The following is an 18,020-nucleotide window of genomic DNA, read 5'->3' as shown; positions in this document are numbered from 1 at the left end:
TGAAAATGGAGGGAAGGTTAACCCCCACAACAACGACAACCTTAAGAGGAAATACAAGGTGAGAATGATTATTTATTGTGAGCTCAGTTCACTTCCATAATAAGCATTTGTGACATTTGTTGTTTTACATAATGCATCACAGTTTGGTGGTTTCAGTGTGTAAACATCTCACTGATAAATCTCTTGTTTGATATCTTCCAGGAGCTCAAACATCCACCGACGGGGATGGGGACAGACACGGGGGAGGCCACGGCAGCCACTTGGCCACGGTTTTCCCTAATGCACAAGATCATTGGGAGGCCACCCTCTATTGAGCCCCTAGTCCTGATGGACTTGTGTGCAGGGGTAAACCATCATCCTGTGGCTGACGTGGCCTCCAGTGGTAGTGGCTCATCATCTCCTGGAGCTGGGGCCACTACTTGTAGTTAGGCATGTATGGAGCAAGAAGAGGAGGATCCAGCACAGCCTGGCACAAGTAGTGGCACCACCACACAGGCGGATGATGAGCCATCCACCTCTGCCTGTCCCGACCCACCAAACGACCTCCAGGGTGGCTTTAATGGCCATCTTGAAGGAGGATGCCCAAGGAGGAAGAACAGTTCCAGGTTGGGCAAGCAAATGCAAAGAGAGCTTTGGATTTGTTTGAGGAATTAGTTAAGAAGCAATTGGTTTATCATATGTATTTATTTGTCTTATGTTATAGGTATGTCTGAGAGTGGAAAAAGCACATTTAAGTTTTGGGACAATGTATGTATTTGACATTATATTCATACATCAGACTGTACAACAATGACAATTTAAGTATTTGACATTATAGTCGCTTATGACGCTTCAAGTTGTGGTTGACAGTATTATATGTTACAGTATATTCATATGTCAGAGTACAAACATTAAATATGTAAGTTGTGAAAAACAGTCTTGAATCTGTGCTCTTGAAATTCTTCTTACAGTGATTTTAGCCACATAATTAACAAAGGTCTCTCCTCACATTTCTTTTCCAGAGTAATGTTATATAAGGAGTTGGCACAACTCAACCTTAAAGACAAACAATTCAGCTGAGATATATTCCACCTTTTGTGTGTAGGCTTGTGCATGCACTGTAGCTATGTTTGGCAAAATGCTGTGATGTCTGATTAGACAACCTACAGCTATCAATGTGTTTGCTGTATTTGTGATGCGTTAGTTTATATACTATTAAAGTAATATATTTGTGTGATGATTACCTCTAGTAAATATAGGATTGCACACCTCAGACGTACTCTCCTGCGTCTTGAAAGTTTCTGCTCTTGCTGGTATGTCCCATGTGGAAATAAGCGCACAAGCTACTGCAGTATTTGACATGTTTTCAAATCCTTATGGAGGATACAGATTTGGTTAGGCATTATATACACTTATATAAGCCTGGTATCTGGCATCTGACATTCTTAATGAGTTGATGGGATTCAGCTGGCATTACAGTTGATAGTTTGTGAGCACATCTAATTAAATTCAGCAACTGAATTGCTGATTAACAGTAAATAGATGAAATGACAATGGTCATCAAAGTGACAGAGTGAATGGCATAGCAAGTCAAGGCTAAGGTCAATTCTTTCATTACAGTCAATGGGCAAGTAGCCTATCAGTGTGGCAAACAATGACAAGTGACTCAATAACAATGTAAAAACAAGTAGAGATGTACACGGTGTCATGAAGGCGGGGGTGGGGGTTACTATTTGTGTCAGGGTGAATATAACAGTCATGACAAACACTGGCCACTTTATGCAGCTTCCAGCTGTGACACCATCATCAGAAACAGCCGTCGCTTCAGAGGAGAGGATGTCTCATGTCTCTTAAAACAAATTTCCTTGTTTCCTTTCTCCTCGCTTGTTTGCTTGCATTTCTCCATGGACCCACGGTGAGAGGACAACAACAAAAGGGAGGAGTGAGAAGTGAGGGAAACATGGATGCAATTTATTTGAGATTTGGGATGTACCACATGAGACCAGACTGGTTGACTGACACTCCCTGATGGCTTACTCCTGCAGGAAGTGGCCAATTGAACCACTGCAGGCAGAAAGGGAGGGGTCGTAACAGCTGTATATCTTTGGAGTAGATGATCCATTTATTCAAAGTTGACATACACATGCTCACCTTAACATGGGTAGATTCCCTGTGCCAGTTCTTCTTCATTCCTGGTGTCAAGCGTTCCAGCATTTTTCTAGTTTTTAGTGTTCCTTGTTTTCTAGATATCTGCTCATGTTTTGACCTTGTATTTGCCTAGCCGTTTTCTGGATTGTTGCCTGACTGACTGCCTTCATGTGTACCAATCCCTGTTTCTGAGTAAAGACATTTGATCTCGCAACTGAACTGTCTCCAGAGTCATGCACTTGAGTCCTCCATCTCCGTGTCCCCAACACTTCTACCTCCACTCTGCCCATCGAGAGGTTTAAGCACAGCACCAGAGCCAGAGAACTGCAGCAATCTGGCTCTGGTGCATGTTATTAGTTCCTTATGTTTGTGGTCAAAACTAGAAAAATCAGATTCCAGTGGCTCTAATTGGCCACACTAACAGACTTGTGAGGACACTGTAAGATTTTAAGGCTCTATTCACATAGATAACAAATTCTGCCCCTGACAGGCACAGAAACAACCATGGCTGGGTTTTGGATGGTGACTTTGTAGTAAAATACTTAAGCCAGAAGTTTTAACAGTCACCTGATGAAAATGAGAAAACTAAATTCTGTGTGGACTATTCTCTGTGAGGTTTTGTGAATTTAATGCTGATCAAGTTTCAGTTTAAAGACTAAAATACTTAAGGCAGTGAACCTAGCGTGACTCTTTGGTCAGAGCATCCAGTGTGCACTAGGTTCACACTACATATGTAGCATTCAAGTACCACATGCAAGTCACAATTGGATAGTTCACACCAAAAGCGTATTCTCCACACCAGCCAGCAGCTCTCCTGCTTCATCCAGCTTCAAGCCTTCTTCCAGCTTTATCTGTTCATTGTAGAACAGTGTAGAAACAATGCTGACAGCTCACTGAACTTTTCCATATCAGGGATGAACTCTGTGTCTTCCATTTTCTTTATTTCTCCTCATTTCACAGACTCCCTCATATCAAAGTAGTCACATTTTTTGTTTGTTTTCCCAGCAAGAGTTGTGACTTGTGATAAGGCAATAATTTGGAAAGCCTATGGGACCTAGATCTACCTCTCTCTCTCTTTAAATAATGACAGGGCTAAATAACTTAAGTAGCCTATAAATAAACAAACCTCAACATGTATCCTAGTATACTTTTGTGGCAATTCTGTAACAGGCCCAGTTTTCAAAAGGCAAGTGATAATTCAAAACTGGATAGATCATCATCCTACAGTGTGTTGCATTTCAAATTTGCATCAGTGCAGATGGATTAATCAACAACAACAGTGAAGACCCTGTAAATTGAGCATTTAATATATTTGTGCTTCTATGGTGATATAATGGAGGTATAACCATCTGTAGTGTGTTTCTATGAAATAATGGTGTTTTCCTGTGAATTGCGCTCCCCTACCAGGAGGCCCTTGAAATGTTTTTCAGGAAACCAAGGAAAATCATGTGCAATAACAACAACTGTGCAATGTGCCATTGAACCATTGGCTTTGTAAAGGGGAATAGTTCATGTAAATAGTTATGAGTGTTGTACTGTTTATTGTGTATGTGGATCCCCATTAGTTGTTACCAGGGCAACAGCTACTCTTCCTGGGGTCCAGTGTGTGCATGTGCCTGCCTGTGCTGTAAATAGTGCATATGTAATTGTAAATATTTTTATTTATGTGTTGTAAATAAATATTGTTAATATTTATGTTGTAAATAAATATTGTTAATATTTATTTACCTAATTTATGTGCACTTGTTTCATTTCAGCTCAGTGTAGAAATATACACCAATACGAACAACTGCTTTACTGCGCGCGTCTATGATGACACTGTTGACATGTCTGCCCTGTGACAACACTGGTGTTTTTAGGGGGCCTGCTACCACCCATGAAAAAAATCCTAGAGGAAACACTGGTCTGTGTTTTCTCAGTGGGGAGAGAGTTGTAGACTGTTAGCCTGCAGTGTTTTCATGCTCCTATTTCTATTGTAAACTACAGTACATCTAGCTGGGATTTTCAAGCAGTTGCTAATTAGTGGTTGATTTTGTTATAGTGATTCTGTGTGTTTTATCAGAGGGTAGAAGTTTAAAGATTGTGTCTGAGTGTGTGACAAGCCCTACTGTGAGCTGCACTTAAGTCCATCTCACTCCTTACTGAACTCTGATCCATTTTAGCACAATATGCGTGGGTCATTTGCCATGATGTATCTGCATTTGTACAATCTGATTTTTCTTGTGAATGCATTTTAGTCTAACAGGGCATTGTGTAGCCTGTGTGTCATTGAGAGATAGAGAGAGGGGCTTTGAGTCAATCTTCATCTCTCTGATTCTAAAACATGTCTTCAGACTGTCCTTGGCATCTTTGTTCAGGTCGTTGTCAAACTTGCAGTATTTTTTGATTGCAGATATCAATCCTCAGTACTCACAATTTTTCTCTCTGAAATGTTGTGCTGTGGAAGTTGCCTCAAAATGAAAATTCTCAAGTGATCTAAAGTACAAGTACCTCAAAACTTACTTAATCACAGTATTTGCACACTGTGCTTCCAAATATAGCTAATGATTAGCTGCAGTCCCAATACCAACAGCCCAGGGCAGCAAGTGCAAACTAGGACAATGTTAACAACTTCAGATTTATAGTAGCTATCGTTCTGTTGTGACAACAGATTTATGCTCACATCAAAAAGAGATAATGGCATATCATAGACACATGACATGACACTTGTTTCCTATGTATTTTCTTAGTGGACAGACATAAAGTAGCCTTCCACAAAGCTTATACTCTGATATAGGTACAGATCAGTACTGAATACTAAAGAGACTGAACACTAAACATTCACAGATGTAAAAGTTTATGTTAATATCAAAAGTATTACTGCATGTATCAAATACATGACTTATCTTTCCTATATGCATGGCATACAAACAATAGCCTAAAGTCTACAGCATTCTTTAAGCTCATTACTCATTATACAGCACAGGGGAAAAGAAAAACATCTGACAGGTACTAACCAGACTTCTGTAAACAACTTCTGTATAGACTCATTCACAAATCACACAATATCAACAGGTGACTGAACAACCAATACATTAAGTGTAAGTGGAGCCATTCATGGACAGCTTCAGTGTTCGGGCAAACAACCTACAGCACATTATATGATCTGTTTGTTGCATTCTTGTTAAGAAAATAAATGCACACCACAGCCACAGAGAAACATTTAACCATCAGAGAAGAAACTAGCGACCAGAGACAGAGAGAAGGTGTATCTGACTCACGTTATCTGAAAGTCTTCTTTCTTTCATGGAGGTGAATTATGTCATATTTAATGTCCCACTGCATTTGTTGTTGTGTCGGCTATGTTGTTTGTTTGTCAGCAGAACTTGCTGCTAGCTAACCAGTCTGATATTGTTAGCAACACTGACAAACAAGCTAATTCTCTGAGGTGTTTCATTTTAATTAAGTTATTAACTTTCTGTTGCTGTGAGGACAGAGTGACTGACTTCATGGTTCACTTCAGAGTTTCTTTTCCAACGACCTCCATTCACACTCTCGCAGTGACAGCTTCTGTCTGTTTGACACTTAACTATTTTTTAATCAAAGGATGCAAAACACTTTTCATTCGGTTATATCATGTTTAACCACACTCACTGACTGACAATTAGCTGTTACAACCCAGTGGCGCTTTCACACACTGGAGGAAACTTAAAATACAAAGATTTGGCTGCGACAATAAGTGTCCACTATTTATTTGACAAAGAAATTTGTCAAATAGTGGAGATACACTCTGTATTTTAGGGGGCCACAGGACTGTCCTAACCCTGACCCCTGCCTAGAACCACCAGCAGTCAACGAATGACAAATGACAAATGACAAATGAATGAATGGTCTATCCCTTTTCAATACAATATCATAAATGGATTATGACAAGGTACAAATTAGTGGGTGCTGCATTCTGTAAAACATGTAGAATGAAATCAATTTAATACAAATCAATTAATAGGTTACGCACTGCACATTAGTGCTGACAAAAATATTAACTGGTTAATACAAGGTTGGCAGTTAGAGTGTATACTCTAAAATTTGCAGATGTCAAACAAAACTGTTAATCTCAAGGCCAATTAAACTCCATAAAGAGAAAGCAAAGTGTTTTTTTTTCCTTTCCTTTTCTTTGACAGTAATTCATTTTGTCACTCTTCCAGTATGAACACACTACACACTCAAGACCTGCATAGAATTAGAATGTAGTCCGGATTTGGGACACAGCTTATATCTCATGTTTGTGTGTTGCTCAATACTCACTGAATGTCTTTTGACCTCATTCACAAACTTTCTCTGAAACAAATTCACATGAGGGTTCACTTTGGACAGAGAGGGACACAGAGGGGAGGCAGGACAGAAACACTGAGAGTCAAACAGGACACATACACACATAGAAGATTTGTTGAAATGAAACTATGTACTTAGTCCCCTTCATCAGCAGGAAATCCTAGTTATCGATGAAAAAAAAAAAAAAAATCTAAACAATAGATACACAATATAAACAACTACAGCTGTGGAAATCAACCACCCCTTAACCCTGTGTCATAAAAATTATGTTAAAGTGGGCCTGAGGCGACTTTTTGAACCAAGCAGACTAGAGTTTTCATAGTTTTCATAGAGTTCAAAATAACTAAATTTAATCATTTAGATTCAGGATCTGCAGGATCTGCATTTATTTTGGTTTTGCTTAATAGTGTGTGGGGACGCTTATCGGTTGTTTACTGCAACTTTAATGCAGTGTAAGGATGAGACACTGAGATGTGGTGTGAAGAGAACCTGTGGTGAACTGGACAACTGTCTTGGTGAGTGACCAGAGTTAACTAATCACCACATGCAAGTAGCAGTGACTTTCTGTTTCAGTCGTTGTGACTGAAACAATACAAGCAAAAATTCAACCCATGGACCCAAAAGTGTGAAATCAGTGAGAAATTCAACTCATCACTCAAATATCAGTAACTCACATCTCTGAACTCCACCAGCTCCAGTTCTCCCAGCTCACTGACACAGTTGTAGGCTGATCCAGACTACAGGAGGATCTGGACCAGGAACATCTCTTCACTTTGGAACAGTGCTCTCATGGCAATCACCTGAAGACAGAAATCGTCACTAAGAGGATCTAACCATACAGTATGTGAAGAAGAATGAGTGTCTGCAGCTTTAAAACATCCATTTGAAAGTTTAAAACTAGAGGTGTTGCCACTGTTGCTTTGTCTATTAATTCCAATCACTCAACATCAGTTACTGTCTGGTTGTAAATGCCTAAAATAGATCACTTGCCTGTTTATCCAATAGTGTCTCATCTCACTATACCAGGGCTACGCAAGCCAGCTTCAGTTGATGGTACTTCACGATGCAACTGCCTTACAGACCATGGCTCAAAGGGTGGGGGGTGGGGGGGTGGCGTGTCTCAAGTGGAGAGTTTTGGAGGAAAGCTATAATCAGAAACCAATGAAACCTAATTTCCTTCATGTGACCATAGGCAGGGACACAGAAATTTAATTTAAGGAGAACAAAGGTGGAGTAATGAGGAAGAGGAGTAAGGGAGAAGAGATGAGGAAGGAAAGAGAGAGTTACCATATGGCTCTTCCCTAAACTTGCAAATGCAAAACAATACTAAGTTTCCCTTTTTCCAATAGATTTTATTGAGTTTGCCAGTATAATCAATCTCCCACTGCAGAAACTGTAATACTGAGGTTAACCAACCTTTTCCATGTCAAAGTGAACAGACACAGAGAAGAATCCCTGTCTGCTCCAAGAAGTCTGTTTAATGACACATTATGGCTATAAATATAATGATATATATAATGAAATAAAGTGGTCCTGTGTGAACATGGTGCTTTTACAAAAATATGATAATCCTATATCAATGCTGTAAAATTATGCTGTAATACAGCCGATCAGGATTCAACAATACACCCCGCTAGCACCCCTTAGAGGCCGTGAAGCTCCTTACATTCACCTGGTCCAAACATTGCCAACGATTTGCCACCGTTTCCCTAAAAGAGGTTAAAACAGAAAAAATTACGCATCTTCCGCCTGTTTTTGAATTTCTTTTTCACTTTGACTTTTTTTCTGCACTCCTGCACTCCTCCTCTGCACTCCTCCTCCTCCTCTGTTTGTTGTCCTGACACCAGTCCTGGCCTATAGCCTCACACAGTAGCTAAATGCCTGGCCAATACAGTGAAACGTCACTGAAAAGCAAATTCCGCCCAGTGTTGGATTAAGGTATGGACGCACAGCCTCGATTTTACTAGTATGTTTCTATTGATGTGGAAAAACATGTACCTGTATCTTCTGTTCATACGTGACAACGTGTTATGGATGATATGCTACGACCTGAACAAGTTAATTACAATCTGAATTTTAGGGAAAAAAAATATTATGAATGAGTCAAAATTAATCAAAATAGAATGTTTTAGTCCTTTAATGTTCAGCCTTTTTTTTTTTTTTACAGGAAATGAGATTACTTAAATATTTGTTGATTACATCTTTTAATTGTGAAGATCTGACGGCATTTATATTGCACAACATAGTAAATGGAATATTTGGATTATTTAGCATGCTGGAAATAGTTATAGTCTACTGCACATAATTAACACACGTTTATTATTTTCCATATAGCTTCCTCATAAGTTTAAATTCAAATTCCAATAAATTATAATATATAATGCAATATTTATGTTGATTTTGTCGGTCATGCTCAATTTCTCTTTGTACGTTGTAGACTATGAGCTCATACCCAGCTAAAGGCTACGTGGGAGGGGTGAGGGGGGGGAGGTTTATCCTGAACTACTGTCCTAATCCGTTCTTAGAGGATAGAGGCTTAGTGGGACCTCAGGTTGGGTTGACCACAAATACTGCCTTATAGAGGACACCCAAACAACCAACACTTTCTATTCATGTGCAGTTTCGATATATTCATTATTTTAACTCAGCTACATGCCGGCGGCTTTTTCTCTGAGTTTGACAACTGTCCGGTCTCATCTCCTGGATTAATTGAAGGAGATAATCATTTCCTCTGGGCTAATTTGGAAGCCATTTTAATAGCTGTTATAGGCTAGATCATTGTTGTCAGAAACCTGTGAGCCCGTCTTTTTTGCTCATTTTATTTATTTATTTATTTTATTGGAACATTACATTTCTCAAGATGAAGGATCGATTGGCGCAGCTGAAGGAGGTGGGTAGAGTTTTATTGTCATATTTACCCTGTGGAGCACCTGTTGCTAGCACAGGCCCTAATGCACCGTCTATAGTCTGTCATCAATTTTCCATTTACCATCAGTAGGCTCCTGTGTCTGTGAGGGCTCTACTACAGATAACTTGTATCCAGTTACAATTTAATGTTCGTCATTCGACGTCTTTGCTATGTATATCATTAAACAGTTGCATATTTCAACAAATAGGCCTATGAACACTGCCTTCAAAACATTGTATTAAAGATTTGCCTCAATGCAAATATATAAAACATTAAAGTTTGTTCCATTAAATTTCATGAATATAAATAATTTACAAATATTTTAAAATAGGATGGTCCATATTCCTAAAGTCTACGGCATCCATAATGTTCAGAAAAAGCTTGTCGTGTTATTAACCTATAAATATCTCCATATAAGCAGTTAATAGTATGAAATCATTTGATTGATTAGTCTCATGCGAGAGAAGGCAGTTGCGCGTGCAAGGTATGCTGCATATTTATTTAACCTGCAGTTGGACTCCCGTGACAGTGGAACGCACGTGAACGTCACACACTGGTGGAAGAAGTATTCAGATCCTTAACTTAAGTAGAAGTACTAATACAGTAATGTAAAAACACTCCATTACAATTAAAAGTCCTGCATGAAAAATCCTACTACAATAAGTATTATGAGCTTGATGTAGATAAAGTAAAAGTAGTGGTTTGGTCCCTCTGACTGATATATTATCATATATGACATTAGATTAGTAATATACTTAATACTGAAGCATCAGTGTGTAAGCAGTAGGTTACTGTTGTAGCTGCTGGAAGTGGAACTAGTTTGAACTACTTTATATACAGTCAGCTAGTTTAGTCCAGTGGTTCCCAACCTAGGGGTCGGGCCCCTCCAAAGGGTCAGCAGATATATCTGCCGTGAGATGATAGCCGAGAGAAGAAACAAGAAAAAACAAAGTTGCGATACACAAATCTGTTTTCACTTGATTTTTGGTGAAATATTGGATCGTTTGAACATTTATTGAAATGAAACCATGTGAGAAGTTTAGAGGGAAAATCACTATTCTATCTATTAATATATAATATTCTATCACTATCGACTACACACTGCTTTTTGTAAAATTTCAAAAGCCAAAAAGGTTGGAAACCACTAGTTTTATCTTTAACATTGTGTTGTTTTTTAAAAGCTTGTTATATTATCCATTGAGTCAAATCTTCATCTGAAAAGTAACTAAAGCTGTCAAATAAATGTATTGGAGTAGAAAGTACAATATTTCCCTCTGAAATGTAGTGGAGTGGAAGTATAAAGTAGCATCACATAGAAATACTCAAGTAAAGTATAAGTATAAAATTGTACTTAAGTACAGTACTTGAGTAAATGTACTTAGTTACTTTCCACTACTGACATCACATAGTAGCTGCAGATGAACTGGACCACTGTCACAGAAAACCGCAGCTATGTAGCTTTCTTTAATGCATAAATCATTTTGAATGGGCTGTAAACTGGGCTGCACAAATATATTGTAAATAGAATGTAACTTTAGGGCCCTTCAAAAAAAGTTGTAATTTGGAGTATACTAAATGTACTATAGATATTTTGCAGTACTTGTTCGTTTCTGTGGTGGAGGTTTGTTCAATACATCCTCAAGTTCAGTCTTGACCCCTTTTTAATGTTTGTATGTGTAACAGAAGAGTGATGGTGGAGGCGATGACATTGAGGTTCCTGTGGAGAACGAGGCTTTTATGGATGATTTCTTTGCCCAGGTATTCTGTTTCTGTGTCTGTCTGTTTCTCACACTTCGAAAAGAGAAAGAGAATTCATGTCTTGCTCAATGATCTGTTTATGTGTGTGTGTCTTTCAGATTGAGGATATTCGTAACAGCATCGACAAGATTGATGAGAGTGTCACAGAAATCAAAAAACTCTACTCCACCATCTTGTCCGCCCCCACATCTGAGCAGAGTAACTGTGTCTGACACACACACACACACTAACACAATATTCTCCAGCCTATTATCTGTTACTTTCCATTATTTCTGAGATGTGTAATCTACCTCTGCTCTCACTCTCTCTTTTAGAAACACAAGATGACCTTGAAGCCCTCACCAATGAGATCAAGAAGTCAGCAAACAATGCAAGAAACAAACTCAAGAGTCAGTATTTGCTCTTTCTACTTACTTTTTGGACTCACACTGCCTAACCACATCAGTGGAGTCAAAACAAATAGATGGAGGTATAATCATCCAGATGAACCTATAATTTATTATTGATTTTTCACATTGCATGTACTTTTGAAAACAGCTATTACCTAAAAGATTATAGCACAATATTCGAATCTCCCTCTGTCAGGATAATTCACAGACCCTTCTCTTTCTATTCTATTCTATTTTTTTACCTTTAACAGAAAATAATTATACCATACCATACCACTAATTATAACATGATAAAGTGGGTATAAACAACGGAGGGGATGAAAAGTGATTTTTTTTCTATTTCTTCTGCTGTTATGTTTCTGAAATAGACAAATTTGAAGAATATCTGTGGCTAGTCTCCTGAATCAGTTTCAACGTAACAACAGAATCACAGATATTGTTCCCTGTCTTTTGTCTGTGTGGCTGTGCGTGTGTGTGTGTGTGTGTGTGTGTGTGTGTGCTAGGTATTGAGCGCCAGCTTGAGTCAAACACAGATGAGAGGGCTTCAGCTGACCTCAGGATACGCAAGTCACAGGTCAGACAACACAAACAAAAGTTGACTTGATCCATCATCTTTATGGAACTGGAGCTACACATTCATTGGAGTTTACACATTCTGAAAACTGTGATTTTCTGTTGATTTTATTTCATCTCTCATGATTTTCAATGCATCTTCAAATTCTAACACAAACCACAGAAAATACAAAGGTTGAATTGTAGGATCAGAAGAAGGGAAACAACTGGAGAAAACTTTTGATTTACTGTGAAACTGGGTTTCTGTTGTGTGCACTATGTTCACTTTCTTATACTGTACAGTCTTCACCTATTACATATATCATGTTATGTACTATGTGTCATATTAAATGGATAGCAAACTGTAAGCTCTGACAGTGTATTAGGCTACATTTTCCTGCACTGTGGCTTTTCAGCACCATGGACAGCTAATGTATGAAGTTCTTATCAGCACTGCTTGCTTACACATAAGTACAAATTATTTTTTAATTATGATTGGAGAGTTTTAGTGTATCATGATGGTTTAAATGTTGTTGCACCTTACACCTTGACATAAATAAACATTTGGAGGGAACACTCAATACTTTTTTAATGGTTTGAAATACCAAAACACAACATTATCCTTAGTTAACAGATCATCAGCATTTTTATTCTCCCCAGCATGCTATCCTGGCTAAGAAGTTTGTAGAGGTCATGACAAAATACAATGAGGCTCAAGTTGACTTCAGAGATAAGAGCAAAGGACGGATCGCCCGACAGCTGGAGATCAGTGAGTTGTAGTTGCTTATTACATGGCATAATCAGATGAAAGGATTGTTTTTGAACTTTAAACTTGTTATGGCCAGTGGAAGTATTTCTTCTGATGTCCAGTCATGCAGAGTAATGGGTTTTAACCAATGTGTCCATGGTGTTATGAACCATTTGAGACATAAATGATCACTTTTCACATTATTTAGTTGCTAAAATACTTTGAATGTGATGGGCAGTCTGGTGGGTCTTCTTATTACTCATTGTCAATCATAACAATGTTGTGTCAACCTGTAACAGGGCACGGACAAGAGCGACGTAGTAGTTAGAGCAATTTGTTGATCGACAGAACATTAATTTGCTACTATTTTGATAATTGATTAAATGTCGAAAAGGTTGTTGACAAACCACTCTCTACAGGTCATAGTGAAGAAAAGTGCCTTCACCAATTTGGACACTTTGTGTAGCTGTTTGGCATGATATTCTAACATGTAGTAGTCAGGTTTAACCTAATTTTTTTCATGTGTTCTAAACACTTTTGATAATTTTGTTATAGTCAAGTGTGAGACACATGCCAGGCTGTGATACCGCTTTTGCCATGTTAATGCAGAGATCTGGCTGTTTTAACCATATCTCAGTGTTTTTAAAATGGTACAGTACTGGTACCCATATGGGTCAACTTATGCCTTTTCATAACATAAAAAGTAAGTATGACTACTTACTCAGTGTGAGGACATAGGTTACCTCACAGACAGTATGATAACCTGGAGTTTTCATTTTTAAGTTTTGTACCTTGTCAAACAACTCTGCTTGGAACACAGCAGTGTTATCCCTGCTTTTCAGATGTCAGGGAACAGACATTGTTTCTTTGTCAGTCTGTCTTTACATGCTATATTTAAGCTGCCCTGTCAGTTGTAAACAGATACACCTATATAACTGTGTTTTCTGATGATCGTAGCGGGGAAAGCAACGACTGATGATGAGCTGGAAGAGATGCTGGAGGGAGGCAACTCAGCTGTCTTTACTGCTGGGGTAAGACTGACTGTATGGATCTGTATATATGCACAAAGGCAGGACACAATAAAACAGCACCTCTACAAAATAATGCAATTATTCATTATTTGCACTTGCATTGCAATAAAAAAACACTGTGGTAACGCTTTTGTTAGGAATATGTCACAGATTCAGCTGTAGTGCTATGCTGGATTGTGTTACACTGGAAAGTGTACATTCACTTTCCTATTTACACAGCTGCAGAAACTGCATGTCATCATGTCAGCAGTCAACAGTTGTAAATTGTTCTCTTATGATCTGCTGATCAGATCTTTTTTTTAATTTTTTTTTTTTTTTTTACCATTTTCTTATTCTTCCACGAACCTCATATTGTCTCTCTTTCATCTGTTTTCTTCCTTCTTTTCACTTTACACCTGCACCCTCTCCAGATTATGGACTCAAAGATCAACCAGCAGGCCCTGAATGAAATTGAGGCTCGTCACAAAGACATCATGAGGTTGGAGAGCAGCATTAAAGAGCTCCACGACATGTTTGTTGATATTGCCATGCTGGTTGAGAACCAGGTAAACACACACACACACACGTGTGACAAACCAGTGGGAATTTAAACAAATTTATGATTTAGAAAGACAACTCTACAGTAAAATGAGGACTTATTAATGGAGCTGCATTAATATTATACAGCATTCCAATTTTGACACAAGAATATGTTGGAATGTGTGTTGGATTAATGGTGGTTGCTCTTTTTTGGGGGGCATTTTTATGCCATTATTAGACAGCGACAGTAGAGAGATGACAGGAAACACAGAGAGAGAGAGATGCAACTAAGGTCTACAAAGGACATGTTATGCACTATGTTCTCTGTTTATTCAAATGAAGTTGGGAATCCTATACTAGATATACACTGATAAACAGCAAAGTGTGGTGTTTGATTTTTAGCTATGGATAGCAGTCATTTTACCTAGCCCTCGGATTGTTTATCATTTAATGATATCAGATCCACTTAGTAAACTAAGATAAACAGTCAACAGTTAAAAGTTAAAGTAATATATGTCAAATGTAGGCGTGCCACTTGTTATCATCCTCCTTAGCTAAGAATAATATCTATCTGTCCATCTACTCTTCTGTCATTATTCCATTTTGTCCTGCCCTTCAGGGTGGCATGATTGACAGGATTGAAAGCAACATGGACCAGTCGGTGGGCTTTGTAGAGAGAGCGGTGGCAGACACCAAGAAAGCAGCCAAATACCAGCAGGAGGCACGCAGGGTAAGTTTGGACTGGTTCAACAGTGGCATACATGTAATGACTTGTTGAGATGCTTTTAACATTCCCATTTCCAAATATAGTATAGTATAATAGTGTATATGTGATATGGTAATGTCTAACCAAACATAACAATATCAACCACAAGCTCATGATCAAGTGAGGAGTTGCTTCCACCCATGATACTGTAGGTTAATTGTTAAATCTGCAGAATGATTTTTGCGCAGGAGCCCAAATCAAAATGTATTATTTTTTTTACAATCAATATCCCTATACTGGTCTACAGATATCTCTTTATGGCAGAATTCAGCCCATCACCTACTATGTGATATCCCACATCAGTTGCACTGATTGTGCAACTGATTGTCATGAGTGACAAAGTCAACTTTGTCACTCAGTAAGAGAATAAAGGCGAGAGAATAAAGAATGTTGATTTGGCTCTGGGTAAATCTTTGCTCAAGCTTGGTCTGGGGAGTCAGCTCAACTTTTGTCAGTCTTCAGTCCTGACTTGGTCTTAACTGCCTTCTGAACTCAGTTATCTGATCACTCTTGACTACAAGTCTTGAGTTGTAGTGAAATTAAAAAGGCATCATCTGGTGCTTCACCAAGACTTCTCTTTAAGCAGAGCTTTTAAATGTTCAAGGCTTTTGTGTGCCACACCAACATACAGTACCTTCTTTGTTATGGCTTCAAAATGATAATTTAATATCCATTTTCTTTCTGTCTCTGCATCCTTTTTCCTCCTGTTCTCAAGAAACAAATGATGATCTTCTGCTGCTGTGTGATTTTGGCCCTCGTCCTTGGTTCATTTGTCTACAGCTTCATCAAATAAACACCCTGAATGAGGCCACACACCAGCTGAGTGCACACATTACAGGATGAGGCAGAGCAGAACTTTTCTAAGATAGTCACAAATTAGAGCTCAGGCTCAGTTCACTGTCGTCTCACTTCATTGAAAATAGAAATAGAAGCTGCAAGTATTGGCATGAATTAATTCTGTTATTCCTCAATAGGTTAAGACAACTGTCTGTTTTTAAAATTTGAATTCAGTTTCAATCCAGTTTCTGGATCTGAATCCAATAGAACCAGGGCTGTAGTGGAGGCTAAATGCATGTAAACACCTTTTACCCACCTCTTAAATTCTGAAATGGCATTTACGCAGACTGTCCATCACTTTACAGCTGTTAGCTCAGACTGGCCTCCTACTGCAGTTTCTGTTGTAGCTACTAGGAGTGCTTGTTTTGTTTTCTGTTTGAACGCTGAGACACTGAAACAGCTGTTAACACGGAGCGACCAACAAACCACCACTCACCTATTCTACGCGGGTGTTTAAAACAAACAAACCCTCCATGCTGAAGCTATCAGGCAGACTGGAGCCGCTTTCATTAGCAAACAAATAAATCAGAGTTTAGAGGATCATAACTGACATGTGCGGCATTAAATAATAATGTCAGACAAAAGAACAAAGTAAGAAAAAAAAAGTAGCAAGCAAAAGCTCTTCAGCTCTCTTTCAAGTCCTTTAAATTTACATTAGTGTTGTTCAGTATGACAGATAGTTTCAGTTTACTGATTCATCATTCACCTGATTCATCTATAAGTCAAATCGTTGTCTTGATTTGGCTTAAGTTTAAGCAAATGAATTCCAAACATTGCTCTACATTCAAGACCATATAGAGGGTGTGAAAATCAAGGTTTATCCATCTATCCATCTGGCCTCGCAGCTGTGATAGAGTAGCTGAGGTATGGAACCTTTAAGTACTTTGGAGTTTACATACCCAAAAAATATGCCCTCCTTGTATATTAAGGTTTAGTCAAGCTTTATTTACCACTACAGCCCTGAAAAAACCCACCTTTTCCTGAAATGTATTATAGCATTTTGACTGGCATAATATCAGTATTTGATTAGCTGTTGTATTCTCTTACTATTGTTCCAAAGACAGTTTGCAAGCAGTAGACACATCCAAGAAATAATTGCAAATGTATAATTGATGCATAATAAATGAAGTTCAGTGGTTTTGAATGACATGACAGTGTACTGACCTCAGACAGATCTCCCTGCAACATGACTGCATCACCACCACACTGCCCACCATGATGCATGTCTATAAAGTCAGTATCATAAATATTGCAACAGTTATTGCTATTCTTTTGTACAATTGTTAGCTATTTGTGTTTTGATGTGGAAACCACACCACTGTGCCAGTACTTATGCTATCGACTGCATTTAATGATACAATTCATATCATGTTGTGAAGAGGCACCTGCTATGACTCCATAGTAGGTCTGTAATCAAATCACTTTTCAATTTTATGAGGGAAGGAAGTGTCTTTCCTAGAAAATCACATTGGAGTTTTGACGTTGAACTGATTAAAAGATGATTGACAATAGATACTGTATGACCTAGGAATAGAAGTCAATTCTGAAAGTATTAGATTAGAACTAGAAATAAACACAGTGCTAATTTGATTCTGTTGACACTGCCTTGTGGGTGTTTTACTGCTCTAGGTCTTTGTTGTTTGTGTATTTATTAAATTATTAAATTTATTAAAGATTGCTTCCATTTTTAATATGCATATGTGTTCCCCCCTCTTTCTTAAAAGGACCACAACTCTGTTTCCAAAGAAGTCATTCTTGTTTCATGCCATGGTTTGACTGTTGGTTGATCTTTCTATCCTCTTTGCTCTAGATCCACAAATGCAGTCAGCTACACTGCAAGTGTACACTGATACTGCACTGCAACTCACTCCTGTAGTTTCAGCCTACTTCTAGCGCATATTTGGATTTTATCTTTTGCATGCACCAAATTAAGCCTTCATGAAACTAAAATTGCCCTCAGGCTTGTCCATATAGATCAGCAACAGAAAATATCATGTTGCTTCAATTCAATATTTTAATCTTACTGTGCCTGGTGAAGGCTTTGGTGTTTCTTATATTGATCCATGCACCTGCT

The 18,020-nt window shown here is 38.3% G+C and overlaps 1 protein-coding gene across 1 annotated transcript; it reads left to right on the top strand.

The window, feature by feature from the left end:
* The first annotated feature begins 8,974 nt into the window (after positions 1 to 8,974).
* On the top strand, positions 8,975 to 17,637 carry stx3a (syntaxin 3a). Its single transcript, XM_067584512.1, has 10 exons — positions 8,975 to 9,328; positions 11,030 to 11,104; positions 11,203 to 11,302; positions 11,419 to 11,493; positions 11,997 to 12,067; positions 12,706 to 12,814; positions 13,751 to 13,824; positions 14,235 to 14,369; positions 14,963 to 15,073; positions 15,825 to 17,637. Exons 1-10 carry the CDS (start codon positions 9,299 to 9,301, stop codon positions 15,900 to 15,902), a joined length of 858 nt encoding a protein of 285 aa, XP_067440613.1. The 5' UTR covers positions 8,975 to 9,298; the 3' UTR covers positions 15,903 to 17,637.
* The last annotated feature ends 383 nt before the right edge of the window (positions 17,638 to 18,020 follow it).

The sequence above is a fragment of the Thunnus thynnus genome, chromosome 3 (assembly GCF_963924715.1).
Source record: "Thunnus thynnus chromosome 3, fThuThy2.1, whole genome shotgun sequence".
NCBI lineage: Eukaryota > Metazoa > Chordata > Actinopteri > Scombriformes > Scombridae > Thunnus > Thunnus thynnus.
Note: the sequence above shows the minus strand (reverse complement) of the source record. Positions and strands in the feature narration are given on the sequence as shown.